This window comes from Fundulus heteroclitus, chromosome 20 (assembly GCF_011125445.2).
Source record: "Fundulus heteroclitus isolate FHET01 chromosome 20, MU-UCD_Fhet_4.1, whole genome shotgun sequence".
Lineage (NCBI taxonomy): Eukaryota > Metazoa > Chordata > Actinopteri > Cyprinodontiformes > Fundulidae > Fundulus > Fundulus heteroclitus.
The window spans coordinates 44,714,829-44,732,174 of NC_046380.1; the positions used below are offsets into that span (position 1 = coordinate 44,714,829).

General features: G+C 45.6%; 1 protein-coding gene across 4 annotated transcripts; it reads right to left on the reverse strand.

Annotated features, from left to right (window-relative positions):
* Positions 1–2,249: 2,249 nt before the first annotated feature.
* LOC105933722 (ubiquitin-conjugating enzyme E2 variant 1) lies at positions 2,250–13,800 on the reverse strand. Of its 4 annotated transcripts, none has more exons than XM_036124609.1 (5): positions 13,740–13,800; positions 10,719–11,384; positions 10,204–10,352; positions 7,316–7,441; positions 2,250–3,318 (listed from the first exon to the last, which is right to left on the reverse strand). In XM_036124609.1, the coding sequence occupies exons 3-5, from the start codon at positions 10,246–10,248 to the stop codon at positions 3,172–3,174; spliced, it is 318 nt and encodes a 105-aa protein (XP_035980502.1). In that variant the 5' UTR covers positions 10,249–10,352; positions 10,719–11,384; positions 13,740–13,800; the 3' UTR covers positions 2,250–3,171. The 4 variants fall into 4 exon arrangements, with proteins under 4 accessions (XP_035980502.1, XP_035980500.1, XP_021177635.2 ...); XM_036124607.1 differs by having other exon boundaries at positions 10,593–11,384; XM_021321960.2 differs by having other exon boundaries at positions 10,204–11,384.
* Between the last annotated feature and the right edge of the window lie 3,546 nt (positions 13,801–17,346).

Here is a 17,346-nt window from a genome sequence, read left to right on the forward strand (position 1 = left end):
TTACCTTCATAGTCTAGCGTGGGAGCAGAGAAGGAACTGAGCGCGCGCGAGGCCAGTTTTGAGGGCGCGCGTGTTGTCTCACTGCGCGGTTGGAAGTTAGTAAATTGTTGTCATATACTCACCTGATCTGTTTTATATGGTGCTAGTAATTCAAATTCAACTAATTTTATGCAAATTTGTTCAAAAAATTGTTAAAACATGATGATAACATGTGAAAAAATGTTTTAAGAATAATAATTAAAAAAACAAAGGTTGTTTTTAAAGAATTGATCATTCACTTTTTTTGCTTTTTATTCAATTTAAAACATGCACTCTGACTCTATTCTTTAAATAATCACCTGTCTTGAAAGCTTCCAAAATACATCAGGGAGACTCTATTTTTCAAAATTCTCTCCTTCGGGGCTTGGGCACCTGCATAAGTGCACCCTCCTACCTGATAGTGTGTAGCCTGCTACTGTAAAAAAGTTTGACTGCCCTGTATATATATATATATATATATATATATATATATATATATATATATATATATATAGAATAAGGAAAAATTATTGACACATCGTTGATAATGTTACATTTGAAGGATGTTAGTATGTACTACTGCTAGTTTAACGAGAGCAAAACTGTATTTGAACAAAAGTTAGTGGGAATAGCCTACATGTAAATATCCGGGATTTGCACCTTGGAAGAATATTCTCTCTTTTGCTGCAAGTTTAATCAGTCAAGTGCTGTAGAGGATCACTTACGTTCTTTGTTTCATTTTATAAAACTTGGAAAGTAATTCTAATATCAACAAATTCATGTAGATATTAGGAGGGGGGGGTGCATTTATCACCGTGTGTGTGTGTGTGTGTGTGTGTGTGTGTGTGTGTGTGTGTGTGTGTGTGTGTGTGTGTGTGTGTGTGTGTGTGTGTGGGTCCATAACTCTCCAGCTGCGCCCCCTCCAGCCTTAGTCTTAGCTGGAATATTATCAGTAGTTCAGAAGGGCACTGTTCGAGTGGTTCCGGGTGACGGTAGTGCATCTTGTTTGCAAAAGATCCAGGAGAATTTGAGATAGCTAGCTCCAAGGTTAGCCATCAGGGCAGCAGATTCAATAACAAGGAGATTGTTTTATGTCAGGCTGACCATGAATTTTTGTCAGCCTTCAAGTCTCTGCTGGTCCATCTTGATGGTAATTCCCAAACAGCCAAATTTGTTGGACTTTCTGCTGTAAACCTAGCTAGAAACTTCCCAGAGCTCTTACCATTCCACCATTCAGTTCAACCCACTGATCTCTATATATTCACTGGATTGCTAATAGGCCCGAAAAACTGAAGTCACTCCCTACTCTCACAGAACCCCACAGCATTTGGCTGCAACAACAAGCAGTTTTCTGGCTGTGGGAAGACATTTCAGTCAGTGGATGTACTAACACTATCAAGCACTAGGAAATTATGTGCTGAAATATTTTGCATGATATATATATATATATATATATATATATACTCACGTGTATATTGATTTGGTTGATTGCAGATTTCCACATAGTGATGCTGCACGGATGAAACAAACGGTGCAGAATGTGGGAAGGGTGCAAGTATGTGCATAAGTACTTGTACAGTCTTTGCTGGTTTCTGATGTCATGGAGACTCACAGTGTGGTTTATTTGAAGCATTTGTTTGATGATCATGTCCTCCAGGTAGAGAAAACCCAACATTCTGTTTCTCAGTTTGATTACAGCTGAGGAAAAGGTTGTCCCCCTAAGAAAATGCCTTCCCCAAAGGCTGTTTGGGGAAGGCTATTTTGGCTATTTTACAATCCCTTAAGGCTGCAGCCATCATTGTTGCACTTCTTTTTTCTTCCACTCAACTTTGCAAATATGTTAGAATACCTTACCTTGAACAACTAGCTTCTTTAGCAATGACCCATGTCCATGACCGTCTTCTTGACAGCATTCAAGTCGGCAGGCTTCCACATCATTTCCACATCATTCTTGTTATTGGTCTGATATATTCTTTTTTCCTCAGAAAATGCACTTTGCATTTCCTTTAGGTATAAGCCATATTCAAAAACTGATATATACTATATCCCAGTGTAATGTCTCCATGAACAATAGTTTTTATTTGAATCACTGAAATAAACATTTTGAACCCCTGTAGGTATTAAGTTATTAAAGATAACGATAAAACCAAATACCCCTCTTCAGTTTGTCACCTACAGAAAACGGTACCTTTAAAGCACTGTTTGTAGGTACAGATAACGAGACAACTGTGTGCAAAAGTAATGTTTAATTCAAATAAAACCATGCAACAGGTGACCATCACCCTGATTAGACTCTACCCCATTACAAAATAAACATCCAAAGTCATACACCGTCTTCAGTGAGTATTCACTGAATGACGAGATAGATCCGTGGAATACAAAAGTTGGCCCAGTGACAAACGAAACAAAAACAAACAAAACTCCCAGCACCTTATGTTCCCCAAAGACCACAGTCCAGTGGTGATCCTGAAAAAGTGCAGACCACAAAAAAAAAAGAAATGTTTTAGCCTACAGAAAGGTCCCCCAACCCCATCTCTCAGTAGCTGCTAATAATTAGCACAAAGCACTATGAACCATATGGCACAGAAGTCTAGCAAAAAAAATTCAATACAGCAGCAATACCCTGCTCACAGAATCATAGCATGTACAAAATATCCATGTCTTTGTATTAGATATGCATTAGTTCAACAAAGGTCCTCATAAGTTTACATCAAGAAGAAATACGAATGCTTGGAAATTTGAAACTAATGTAGCCCACCTAGGCCATGTGCCAAATCACTGGTCTTTGCTGGGGATAATTTTCTCCATATTCTTGTATCTTGTGGTTCGTCATGAGCAAAATGTCTTCAACGGCCTCCCATGATCCCAACATACACCGATACATTCCATCAGGTCATTTGTTATTTCACAATCTGGGTGTAAAGAGCAAAATCAAAACGATGTTTCCTGTTTAGCTGGTCTGCATGATGGACGTTTGGGCACTAAGTGAGGTGGCTGGGCGCTCTTCCCTGTGCAATGGAACGCTCTCAAAGGAAGAAGTGGGTGCTGACAGTCTTGGAAAACATGGAAAACGGTTGAACCGTTTCAGAGTGTGTGGAAGTGCTGTGTGTGTCAGTGAGACAGAGGGAGACAGGGTTGACACTAACAGCAGCTTCAGTTGCTGTACACTTGGCCTTCAGGCGGCTGGGAGAGCCTGCTGTTCTCCTTCATCATCATGTGCTGTCTGAGCTCCTGCAGCACCATCTTGATGTTGAAGGAGTTCTTCCATCGGGACAGCGCTGAGACAGACTTTAGGTCCACCTGAAGGAAGGAATGCTTGCTTTACTTCATTTGTTGTAGTTTAGCATCAAATATTTATCACAGCTCAGTTTGTTTTTTTGTGACAATTGATTTCATATCCAGGGTCTCTCAGTATATATAACGTATTTTTCGGACAATGAGGCGCACCCGATTATAAGGCGCATTCCATATTATTCCTGTGTGTAATATGGCTCCACCCGTCCAGTAGGGTGACCAGACGTGTCTGATTTCTGGGGACAGACCCCATTTTAGATGACCTGTACCCGGCTAAAGCTGTCCCTGATTTCATTGTATTATGATGGAGTAAAAAGGTTTAGCGCAACAAGAGGTATTTATTATTTACCCATTCCTGACCCTGTTCTGACGTTGACTTCATAGTCGAGCAATTTCCTACATTTCATACAATTCATGCATTTCCCAGACTTTCTGCTAGTCTGACAAAGCAGGAGATGTATAATTTTAAGTTTAATGAGCTAGTTGAGCGCATAGCAACGTCAGCTTGGGGAAGCTCGGTACATCTGCTGTCCGTCACACATAAGACAGTTAAATCTGCTGAGAAAAATTTAACTACTTTGTGCAAACACAAAGTAAACATGACAGTTATTATCATCATCATCATCATGGGGTTACTGTGAATGTTTACACTTAAGATTTACGGTAACACCCCTATAGCATTTTTTATAATATTTCAAAGCCTATGTTTGTTGTCAGTATACTTTATTTGTGCTGATCACATGAAGCAACCCTTTGAATTTTATTTGGAGCAGTGAGAGTTGGATAATAATAACACTTAATAATAACAACAATGATATAATATAAATAATAATACTTTTTAAAACTTACTTTACATGTAGTTTACATATCTCGAGTTGCTATAATTAGGAGGGTAAAAAGACAAAACTAAAGTAGCATATAAAAAAAAAAAATCAGGATTAAAATAAAGTTAGGTTAAAATCTTGAACAGCAGAGAAGTTTACCCAATAGACCAGTTCACACGTGACGTCAGCGCTACATCCAGGTCACTGGTAGGCAAAAACAGTACTGTTCTCGTCTACTACATGACAAAACAGGTGATTTAGAGCGTACTTTTAGTTAGTTTATTTTTGGAATCTAAACAATGCCTACGACTTGTTGTGCTCCCGGTTGCACACAGCGGCATTCCAAATCGTTGGATGTACGTTTCTGTCGTTTACCGAAGGAGGAAGGACGAAGATAGAGATGGATATTTTCAATGAAAAGAGCGCAGGCAGACAATCCGAACGGACTGTGGGAGCCATCATACTACGATAGAATTTGCAGTCTACACTTCATCTCCGGTAAATACAACTTAATTCTGCTCTAGTCATTGTTCTACTTTAATAGCGGCGGAGGGGAGGTGGCGATAGCTAGACGGGGCCGGGAGAAGCGGAGTCGATGCGCTGCAGCAGCACGCCGCATCATTTTAGTTTTCTTCGTGCAATCAGTGTGCGATAATGTTCAGACAGCGGCTGCATTACGCCCCTGTTCACGTGCGCTAGTACGTCTGTGTTTACGCTGCAATGTCGCCGACACCCCCACCCATTTTAACAAGACAAAAAACACCAAAATAATCCGTAGTGAACAATGTTTTTTTTTTTTAACCTACCGGGCGGGTCTTCCTCTCTGCCGAGGCGCGGTCTGTGTCCGACTCTGCTTTCTGCTGTTACACAAACATTTCTGAACATCCATCCATCCATCCATCCATTTTCTGACCCGCTTAATCCCTCATGGCGTCGCGGGCGTTGCTGGGGCCTTTTTCCCGATATAAAATAATTGTAGCCGTCCAGTGATTTCATGGCTTTCATGCTCTCTTGTGTGTACTGGCCTGCGTGTTTATAAGGCAGCTGTATATGTCGCGGTACGGAACCCTTGGCAGCATTTCACAGACTCGCTCTGTCCCTTCAGGCTTTTGCTGTGTGGATCTGGCAATCTGATACCATCAACCATCAACTTACTCATAAAACAATCTTGTGATACGTTATCTAAAGAAGAAAAAGACGTGGAGAACTCGTCAGTTTCTCTGTTTGCGTCCGCCATTGTGTTCGCGCGCATGCGCGAAAAACCTGCTTCAAAACAATAACAATGAACTGGTCTATATGGAAATCTCTCTGGGATTTCATAAATACAGTCAATTTTAAACCCGCACAGTTGCATTTGTTTTCAGGATAGTATTTGTCCTGTGAACACAGTTTTTCTGACTTCTTTTGAGTTTACACTCATCACAAGTTGTATTTTGGAAAACATGCTTACATTCATACATATACTTGCCAGTGGAAATGACTATTAAAAAAAATTAAAAAAAATCAACAATATGATGAGAATAACATTAATGCAAAAGGAGCTCTAGTATCGGAAAAGTATCGTATCGGCAGATACCTAAATTCAGCTATCAGAATCGGATCGGAAGTGCAAAAATATGGATCGGTGCGTCTCTAAAAGCAAGCAGAGCCTTTTTAGAGCGGGATGAGAGTGTAACTGTTCACCAAACACTATCAAATGGACTAGCATGCGTTTTTGTTTTCCAGTCTGGCTTCCGTGACGTTTTTCAGTCTGGTTTCCTCACCACAGCACAGAGACCACCCTTATCAAGGTGTTTAATGACATCCATATAAATGCAGACTGTGAAAGAACCACCGTGCTGGTTCTATTGGACCTCAGTGCAGCATTTGATGCTGTTGATCACTCCATTCTGTTAGAACGCCTGGAGAACTGGGTCGGCCTTTCTAGTACAGCTCTCCACTGGTTTAAATCCTACTTAAAGGACAGGGAATTTTTTGTATCAGTAGGTAACTTTACATCAAAGATGACAAAAATCACATGTGGGGTTCCCCAAGGGTCCATCCGGGGTCCCCTCCTATTCAATATCTACATGCTCCCTCTAGCTCAGATCATAAACAACAACATCAGCTACCATCACTATGCGGATGACACACAGCTTTACATCACCATGTCACCAGGTGACTATGAACCAGTTCAAGCACGGAGTAAATGCCTAGAAGAAATCAATGCCTGGATGTGTCAAAACTTTCTTTAGTTGAATAAAAACAAAACAGAAGTAATAATATTTGGACCAATAGAGGAGAGATCAAAAGTTAGCACACAGCTTCAGCTGCTTCAGCTAGAAACCACTGATCAGGCCCAAAATCTGGGTGTAGTGATGGACTCAGATCTGAACCTCCAAAAGCATCTAAAGACAATTACAAGGTCAGCTTTCTATCACCTGAGGAATATTTCCAGGATTAAAGGACTAATGTCTCAGAAGGATCTGGAAAAACTAATCCATGCGTTTATATTTAGTAGACTTGATTACTGCAAGGTGTTTTCACAGGTCTGCCTAAAAAGTGGATCAGACAGCTGCAGCTGATCGAGAACGCTGCTGCCCGCGTCCTCACTAAGACTAAGACAGTAGAGAACATGGATCCGGTTCTAAAGTCCTTACACTGGCTCCCTGTATCTCAGAGAATAGACTTTAAAATCCTTCTGTTAGTCTATAAATCCCTGAATGGCTTAGCACCTAAATACATCACAGACTTGTTATCAGTGTATCAACCATCCATACCATTAAGGTCTTCTGGCTCCAGCCTGCTCTGCATACTTATAACCAGAACTAAACAAGGAGAAGCAGCATTTAGTTCCTGTGCTCCACTGATCTGGAACAAACTTCCAGAAAATTGTAAAGGTGTGGAAAGCCTGAGTTTCTTTAAATCAAGATTAAAAACACATTTGTTTAGGATTGCCTTAAACTGTTCTAGTTAACTGAATCACCACTTTTTTGTTCTTTTTTTCTATCTACATTTTATTCCTACTTGCTTTTATTCTGTTTTATTTTGCTATATTTTAATCATGTAAAGCACTTTGCATTGTCTTTGTACTGAATTGTGCTATATAAATAAATTTGCCTTGCCTTGCCTTAGCATGGAAGACAGTGACCAATGTTTGCTGAAGAAGAAGAGATGTGTGATTAAGAATGAACACTCACCACACCAGTTGAACTGTTCACACCATTCAAGTTGATCTTGTTCACAAAGCGCACCATAGGCGGGTCTTCTGGGTATCTTGGACCACAGTTGATTTTCAGACTGTATATTCTCCCTTCATAAACAGTCTGAAATACAAACAGGACAAAAACCATACCTCTGAATGAAACTAGGAACCACTGATGAGGTCTTCTCCTCGAATTAGAAGCACTGGATCGAGGTCAGAGACTCATTCGTGACAATAGACCTATAATTTGCCAAAGATAATCTCCACTATAAGTTGGTTCTTTACGTGGTTACTCAAAAGGTTTCTACCCATAACATGGTTCAGCAGACCATATAGAGAACAGTACTTTCTATAGATGTGACCCAGAACTTTTATTCCCCAGTGAACTGAAGGAACCCTCACCATTAATTCAGCACTGCTCTTCTGCATTGTAGCTTAGCTGATGAATCTCACCAAAAACCTATAGCCCCATTTTCACTACCCTTGTTAAACCGATCCGAGCCGAGACCTGTCCGAGCTTGGATCAGTTAACCAAGCAGAGCCTCGTTCTGACGACCGTTTACACACCACGCTATCCCGCTTCCTTGGTTGCTCCCCGCCTCCTAGTGACGATCTGCGGTACTACCGCTCTCTGGGATTGAAGGCGGGACAAGGCAAATCAAAATGGCGGCGCCCGTAACATTCAGGATGTTATGGTTGGACAGAGTCGGCTTTTGGGACGTGGATAAGACAAACGAACGTCTAATAAGGATTTACAGACGCAGGAAACAACGACAGACGCTGAGGTTCATCACACTGCTAAGCAGAATCATCTCTGGAAACCGTGTGGTATGGTAAGGAAGCTAGTATTATTATTAGGGCTGGGCAACGATTAAAATATTTAATTAATTAATCGCATTGTATTTACAAACTCTAAGAATGAATTCAAAAGTAGTGTAAAGAGCACTTTTATTTTAATGTTCTGCTGCCATATGAACAAAAGTGTTGTAACATTTGTAGCACTTATTTTATACTGGATATTTTCAACCCATCTATTGAATTTAGTGCACTAGTTGATCTTTTCTTCATAAGAGAACAGCAAGCACTGCAGCCAAAATATGGCCTTTTTTGACCTGCTGTATATTAGCCAGTCCCTAAGCTTGATGTATCATGAAACTGTTGACCTTTTGGGTTTTGTGGTTTTTATTTTATTATTACAATTAAATAATAATAATAATAATAATAATATGTTCAGTGTTTTTTCGCTAATCCACCTCTTATATATTTCAATCCTTATGTAATTTTGTCTGTGTTGTGTGCACCTGCCTGTTGCTTTAATCCTATAAATTTCCCCGTCGTGGGATAAAAAAAGGATTAGCATTTGTTATCTTATCTTAAATAACACTTTTTAATATATGTACTGGGTTCTTTCAAGGTCTTAATTACATGTTATGTGTGGGCTCCAGTAACATCCATCCATCCATCCACTGATCTACCTGGATGTTCTGGAGGACTGAAACGCCTCAGTCAGTGACGTCAGTCTGTGGGTCTGTCGGGGCAATGACAGAAGTTTCGTCTCCTCTCTCCGTTTCTGGGGCTCGACGTTTTCATGTTTTTTCACGTGCTAAGATAAATTTGTTGTGTTTCCACTGAAATGAACCGGCTTTTTACAAAACATACAGCTTGATTTCATTTACGGTATTAAAATAAAGCCAAACGGTGCTACTTCCCCTGTTCATGTTTTTTCGCTGCTGCGGTCTCTCTCAGCTGTTTCTTTGTTAAGTTTGTGTGAGAGCTGAGTGGGCGGGCCAGGCTGAGCCTGCGTGCTGATTGGCTGGCGCCGCTGAGCCATGTACGAGAGGGGAGGGGGAGCGGGAGAGTGCTGCCGTGACAGCGCGCTGCAGTCAGCGCGCCTGCTGACTGACACTGACTGAAAGCATGTGAGCAACATGCGTTAATGCGCGATAAAATAAATATCGCCGTTAATAGTCTAATGAATTAACGCGAAATTAACGCGTTAACTTGCCCAGCCCTAATTATTATAAATGTCTGAAATTTGTCTGAATGGAGTGTGAATTGGGACGTGCAGCCAGACATGCCGGAAAAAACGCGGACAGTCAGCTGACTGTAAGGGCATGACGCGGTCTGCTCATGCGCTCTTCGTTATTAGATAACTGGGACAGAAAAAAACAGGCCGAGACTACACCTGGAACTGGTCTGCATTTAGCGCGGTCCGGTTATGTCTAGTTCGGTTCAGTTTAGTCTGCTTCAGTCTGCTTACCGTTTACACTCAAGAGTTATCTCGGTTACCGAGCTCGGACTGGTCTCGGCTTGGAACCAGTGCTTGGAACCAGTGCTGCAACCAGTGCAGCAGAGGTAGCCACTGACACTATTAAGTCAGTAACAAGTCAGTTGAACCCAGACACCCTAAAAATGTTCTTTTTTGTGCTATGAACACACCTCTATATCAGGCAAATAGTGTTAGGAGAAAGTTTCCAAGCCTGCTCCAACCTAATAAGTAAAATCTATTTCTAACAAATATGTTCTGATATACTGCGATAGACTGGTGACCTGTCCAGGGTGTACACCGCCTCTCGCCCAGTGATGGCTGGAGATAGGCACCAGCACCCCTCATGACCCCAATAGGGTTAGACGTGTTAGAAAATGGATGGATGTTCTGATATAAAAACGATGAAACTTTAATCTTAAACACTCTCTGGCCATTGGTTAGAGCAATTATTTGTTCATAAAGCACTTGTCACTTGATGTGATGCCTGGTAATTTTTAATTTTGTGTGCTCAACTGGTTTTCCACTGCCAGGGATCTATTAGTATACCAACCACCTGAAGATAAAAGCTATGGTAAGCTCGTTCTAAAGTATCATGGGTCCCAGCAGGGGCTTACCTTAGCAGGGCCGATAATCATGCCATTCCAATGACTTAGCATCATGTCGTCATCATCTGCAAGGCCCCAGCTCACTGTACCATCTCCACCACCTTTTTGACCTTCTTCCAGTTCCTCCAACAGCCGAAAGCAGCGCGGAACAACAACGCCTTTTACAAGTGGGGGTGGATTAAAAAAATCATCAATGTGTTGCAAGAGACATAATATACTCAACTGAATACGTTAGCACAAGTTATACCTTGTACTTTAACTAGGGACAACATGCGCTTTGTAATAATTGCAGCGCAGTGTTTCCCCTACCGTTCTACAAGAGGGGTGTAGTAAATTGTTATACACTTGTGCGTGTTCACGGGGTATTTATTAATATTAATAATACATTTTATCTAAACCTTTATGGATCTATTTATTAGATAAATTATCCAGAGTGCCAGACCGCATCCCCTCAAACGGTGGCACAGGAGTTAGGGAGGTTGTCCTGTAATTGACAGGTTGCCTGTTCAATCCCTCACTCTGACCGTCTCAGTCGTTGTGTCCTTGGGCACTTCAGTCACATTGCCTGCTGGCAGTGGTCGGAGGGTCTGGTGTTCTCCCCATGTCTGCGTAGGTTTCGTCCAGGCGATGCGGTTTCCCCTACCACTAAAGACATGCTGGTCAGGTGACCCCTCAGTGGCACTCAGTTGCAGTGGCGCAGGCTAACCCTCCGTCTGATCCACGAAGTTTTGTTGTATGCATAATGTATATCTTATCTTACTTCTGTCCCACATAACAAGGCAGCAATTTTAATTTTATGAGCGCATATTCGTAACATTGCTGACACAGCTGTTTCTGTGCACAATGTAGTGGACCTGGAGTCCTGCATTGTGAATGGGACAGCAAAGACTGATTTGCTAATGGGCAAGATGTCCGTGGCAGAGAAAAGGAAGGGCCTTGATCATCTTCATGATGCTTTCCGTCTTGCATTAACAAAAGTTTCAAAGCACACCGTGCCAAAGAAGTGTACAGGTCACTTGGAAGCCCATCAGCAGAGTTGCATGAACAATGGACTGCTTATCAACATCCTGTGTCTAAGGAGCGTCTTATAGCTGGCTTGGAGCTTGGTGGACACTGGAGAGGCCTGAGAGTGAGATTCCCAAAGGTTGCAGAAGTTGCAGTCCCCTACAGTCCCCTGTCGGCTCTGTTGACTGAGAAGAGTTTCAGTAAGCACAAGACTATTCTCACAGACAAGCAGGAATCACTGACAGCTGAACACAAAACCACTGACTAACACGTACTTCAACGGATACCTCTGTAACAGATGGAAGATTGGACTTTAGTGCAGCCATCCTCAGAAACTGAACCCGTTTACAAAGCACAGAAATATTTACCAAGGCAGGTAACAATTATGTCACGACTCTGAGCTCTCTCACCTGGCGGTAGGGTTAGTTTACCTGCGTGCAAACGTAGGTGACTCTGAGCTGAAAGTAAAGGAGTGACGACTCAGCATAGGAGAAACATTAAAGATGGCTGTACACTGTCCCTGCGGACATTTTAGACTTCATAGTTGAGTGCACTCATTGGCTATTTCTTGTGACAAATTGCTATATTTCCCACAGCAGCACCCACCGCACACCGCAGTCCGTGGTGCAGAGAGGCTGCAGGAGCTTGCAAGTCATAGCTGCCTTGGAGACTTCCTCTTCTTCCTGCCGCCCACTTTATGGTGTGACATCACATACACACTTGTAAAATTGAGCTCTGCACGCACCTGTTGCGCCCCCCACCCCCCTTTTTTTTGTAGCACATTTCAGTAACAAGACAATTCAAAGTGCTGAACATGAACAGAACATAAAAAAACATTAGAGGAAAGCACATTACAGTGGTGGAGTAGTAGCAGGTTAAGATATAAGTTAAGTTGGACAACAAACTAAAACATTAACATTCAAATGCAACTCTAAACAAATAGGTTTGAACCTTGATTTAGAGGAACTCTGGGTTTCAGCGCTTTTACATTCTTCTGGGAATTTGTTCCCCTTTAATTTGTTTCTGCAGCGGGGTCTGTTTGCGACTTTATTTTGCCACTTCTAGCCTTCGTTTTAATGTCACAGGGCAGTATATTTGAAATAAATGTAAATATTATATGGCAATACAGGGCACTGTGGTCTAACAGTGTCGACAAGTTTGAACTGCAGGTGTGAAGGTACTAGTAAAAACTGTTCTTCAGCAATCTTCTCGTTTTCTTTTTCCAACTTTAGGCCTACAACTCTATAGCTTTTCTAATAAAATGCCACAGATTATTTGACTAATTAAACCCCTATCTTCATCATTATCTTCATAATGGGCGGATCTAGACAGAGGCCTGTGCCCCTGTACTGAAGACACAACAATAAATCTATTTCTTATTATGATATAAGCTGGCACATAAACCATAGCTGATTGTTTCCTTGGACCAATTTTATTGTTTACCTTTAGAGTTTTACTTTAAAGGTGCATAGCCACGTTATTTGACAAAAAAAAATTACATATCAGTAGCTCACTCTGATTGCATAAAAAGTATTCATGAAAGATTATCATGTCCTGATGGCGTATTAGTTGTTATTTTGGTGTTTATGCCAAAATAGGTTTTATCCAGAGTAAAAAAAATTAAAAAAAACTTCCAGGCAGCTGCCTTTAATGTTTCTGGAGGGACAGTTTTTTTGAAATAGCTGCTGATGACTCAGATGTGATTGCAGAGTTGACTGATGTGATTAAACATCCTTATTGATACTGTGATAATAGGAACAGCAATGCTCTTCTTAGCCTCTCTACTCATTCAAGCCTCAAAAGGAACCATCAAAACACTATCAGCATGGACGCTTTGTGTATATAACCGGGTTTTATAATGATCAAAGAGTTTTTAGTCTTTTTTTATAAGCATATAAAATTAAGATGTTGCCATATTGAGATAAAATCACAATTTATCATCCGCTAGATTGACCTGCAGTTCCAGAGCCGCAAGTGGCTCTAGTTAATTTAATATATTAAGTGAAAATATATTGCCATGTTGTGTTCCCATTCTTTTTGTTCTGTGCCCCGATTAAAAGACACTGGTTCCACTAGGTACATTTGTAGGACGGGTTCGTCCCAGACAGGTTCTACCCCCGGTTTAGACGGAGCATAAATTGCATTAATTTAATAGTGGGTGCGTGCGCCCTCTGCTGGCAAACAGGTAAAATTTCTAGAAAATTTTCAACGTGAACAGGTCGGCAGCAGGATGTAAACAGAAAGGGACGCGGTATATTGTTAGATCTTTAAAGAGATATTGCACAGGGACGTGCCACAAACAGCCACATTTTACGGGTTTCTTTAGGACTGACGAAACGTTGGACGTTTGACTCCAGTCGATTAATATCTGAGGAGTTGCAGCTGCCGCTCCACATAACCAGCGTCATCGCACAGCGCCGAGATAAAGTGCATAAATCCCAGACTAACGTCGGCCCTGCTTTAGAATGTAAAATACCCGTAGGGTAAACATGTATCGACACACAACAAGAACTGTCAGTAAAGGCAGAAAGAATGATTACCTGCTCCGGCAGCGACCGCCATCACCGCGCACGTACAATTCTAGTTCCATCTTCTTCTTCTTCGGGTAAATCAGTATCATCAAGTTTAGTTACAGTAAAAAAGGCATTCTCTGTGTCAAATGGCCTGTTTCACCCAAGGTGAAATACACACCTATATATCAATATATCCTACAATATATACTCAGTGGCGGATGTTTTCTCTTTTTTATTTAAATGAAAGAATAAACAAGTTCAACAACAATATATAAAATATACAAATAACAAACAAATATACCAGGGGGTATGCCACAATAAATAAGCACTTAAAGTCAGGAGGAAAGACAAATAAACTGACAAACATATGTACTGAGTGTCAAATACACACGAACACACACACACACACACACATATATATATATATATATATATATATATATATAGATGTCAGGATGCAGTTCTCCTGCTGCACCATGGACAGTTCCGGAGCCTTCCACTACCTTCTCTCCCCTGCTTCACTCCATGCTGGATCAGTTTCACCTGCTGCAATAATCAAGTCTGGACTCATTCCACCTGTTCAACCTCCTACATAAACTCCTCTCATTTCTGCTCTCACTGCTGGTTCGTCAACGTCCTTCCCACGTCTGCTCATGCCTCACGTCTCCCAGCATCCTTCGTCCCACATCGTGTGCTCCCATCTCCAGCCAGCCTCGTCTCTGCCTTCCTGCCTGCGTTCCCTCAGTCCCCCGGCTTCGGCTCCACTACGTTCTCCTGCTCCAGCCACGGTCAACATCGCTCCGCTACCATCTGGTACAGTCTACTGGTTACCTTTCCACCACTCATCTCCTTCAATAAAACTCTTAAAACGAAGCTCTGTGTGTGGCTGAATTCAGGCTCAGTAATCAGTCCCTGACAGTACGAACCAGCCAGAATGAGCCTGTCGCCCACACAGAGTCCAGTTCCTGCCTCCCATCTGAGCTCCTTGGCTGAAACCATGTTCCTGGATCTGAGGAAGCTTCTGGACACTTTACCCACCGTTGACCCGCCCTGGGTGCGGGTTGACACGGCGGAGAGCCTGTGGAACCTTTATAAGGATCAAACCACTGTGTTGTCTGTACTTGGAATCACTGGGCTAGCGGAGGAGATCGAGTGGATTAAGCAGGCTGCCTACGCCCAGATTCTCCACAGACCACCCCCAACCAGACCTCCGTTGGCCAGCCTGTCCGCCGCTGCTGCAGCTCCTGCCTCGGCTGTCTCCGCCGCTGCTGCAGCACCTGTCTCAGCTGTCTCTGCCGCTGCTGCAGCACCTGCCTCGGTTGTCTCCGCCGCTGCTGCAGCTCCTGCCTCGGCTGTTCCCGCCGCTCCAGCAACTGTTGCCACTACTGTCTCTGCTGCTGCTCCCGATGCCCCACCGTCAGCAGCAGTCTCTACATCGCTGCCCGGCCCCTCCCGGCGCAGACGCCGGACGCGGCGCCCCAAGATTTCTCCCGAGGCCAAGCCTGACATCTCCGCTGAAGCTGCACCAACTGCAGCCGACGTTACCTCCTTTTCCCCGGTGAGTCGGCCGAGTGCAGATGCCGCCGTTCAGTGGAGTCTGGCTAGAGCACCCCGCATTCATGAAGATCAGCTGTGGGACTTTTTCTACGGGGACAGGGACGACCTTCTCCCATGTTGGTCCGCCCCTGACGAAACTCCCACAGCCTACGAGGCCGGGGTGCACACCGCCTCACCAACCACCGCAGAGGTTCCCACCGCACACGCCACGGCCCAAGCCTACGTGGGTGTGCGCGCATCCGCCGAAAGCTCCGCTCTGCCGGCCGCCGAAAGCTCCACTCTGCCGGCTATAGTTGAGGCTCCTGCTTCGCTGGTCACGCTGGGAGTTCCCGCTGCGCACGCCACGGCCAAAGCCTGCGTGGGTGCGCACATCTTGCCGCCGCCACCCAACGTGAGAAAGGACCCGCCGGCCGACGAGAGAGAAGCCCCGCCGGCCGACGAGAGAAAAGCCCCGCCGGCCGACGAGAGAAAAGCCCCGCCGGCCGACGAGAGAAAAGCCCCGCCGGCCGACGAGAGAAAAGCCCCGCCGGCCGACGAGAGAAAAGCTCAGCCGGCCGACGCAAGCCCCGCTCAGCCGGCCGACGCAAGCCCCGCTCAGCCGGCCGACGCAAGCCCCGCTCAGCCGGCCGACGCAAGCCCCGCTCAGCCGGCCGACGCAAGCTCCGCTCAGCCGGCCGACGCAACCTCCGCTCAGCCGGCCGACGCAACCTCCGCTCAGCCGGCCGACGCAACCTCCGCTCAGCCGGCCAACGCAACCTCCGCTCAGCCGGCCAACGCAACCTCCGCTCAGCTGGCTATAGCTGAGATTCCTGCTGCGCACGCCACGGCCAAAGCCTGCGTGGGTGCGCACATCTCGCCACCGGCAGTTTTCGCTGACGTCCCGCCGGCCGCCGAGAAGAAAGACCCGCCGGCCGCTGAGAGAGAGGACTTGCCGGCTGCCGGGAAGAAAGGACAGCCCGAGGCCTCCGATGGTGCTGCTGTGCCTCAGCCCGAGGCCTCCGATGGTGCTGCTGTGCCTCAGCCCGAGGCCTCCGATGGTGCTGCTGTGCCTCAGCCCGAGGCCTCCGATGGTGCTGCTGTGCCTCAGCCCGAGGCCTCCGATGGTGCTGCTGTGCCTCAGCCCGAGGCCTCCGATGGTGCTGCTGTGCCTCAGCCCGAGGCCTCCGATGGTGCTGCTGTGCCTCAGCCCGAGGCCTCCGATGGTGCTGCTGTGCCTCAGCTCGAGGCCTCCGATGGTGCTGCTGTGCCTCAGCCCGAGGCCTCCGATGGTGCTGCTGTGCCTCAGCCCGAGGCCTCCGATGGTGCTGCTGTGCCTCAGCCCGAGGCCTCCGTGGGTGCACACATCTCGCCGCTGCCGGTCTTCACTGACTTCCCGCTGGCTGACGAGAGAAAAGAGCCGCCGGCCGTCGAGAGAAAAGACCACCCTCAAGCTGAAGTCCTGCAGTCCCGCGAGGGGGTCCCGGTGGACCCGCTTCCTCCCTACGCTCCCGAGTCCAGCGAGGCGGTCCTGGTGGACCCGCCTCCAGTCTACGCTCCCGAGTCCAGCGAGGCGGTCCAGGAGGACCCGCCTCCAGTCTACGCTCCCGAGTCCAGCGAGGCGGTCCAGGAGGACCCGCCTCCAGTCTACGCTCCCGAGTCCAGCGAGGCGGTCCAGGTGGACCCGCCTCCAGTCTACGCTCCCGAGTCCAGCGAGGCGGTCCAGGTGGACCCGCCTCCAGTCTACGCTCCCGAGTCCAGCGAGGGGGTCCAGGTGGACCCGCCTCCAGTCTACGCTCCCGAGTCCAGCGAGGGGGTCCAGGTGGACCCGCCTCTAGTCTACGCTCCCGAGTCCAGCGAGGGGGTCCAGGTGGACCCGCCTCTAGTCTACGCTCCCGAGTCCAGCGAGGGGGTCCAGGTGGACCCGCCTCTAGTCTACGTTCCCGAGTCCAGCGAGGCGGTCCCGGGGGACCCGCCTCCGGTCAAGCCTCCAGAGTCCTCCGAGGCGGTCCAGGGGGACCCGCCTCCGGTCAAGCCTCCAGAGTCCTCCGAGGCGGTCCAGGGGGACCCGCCTCCGGTCAAGCCTCCAGAGTCCTCCGAG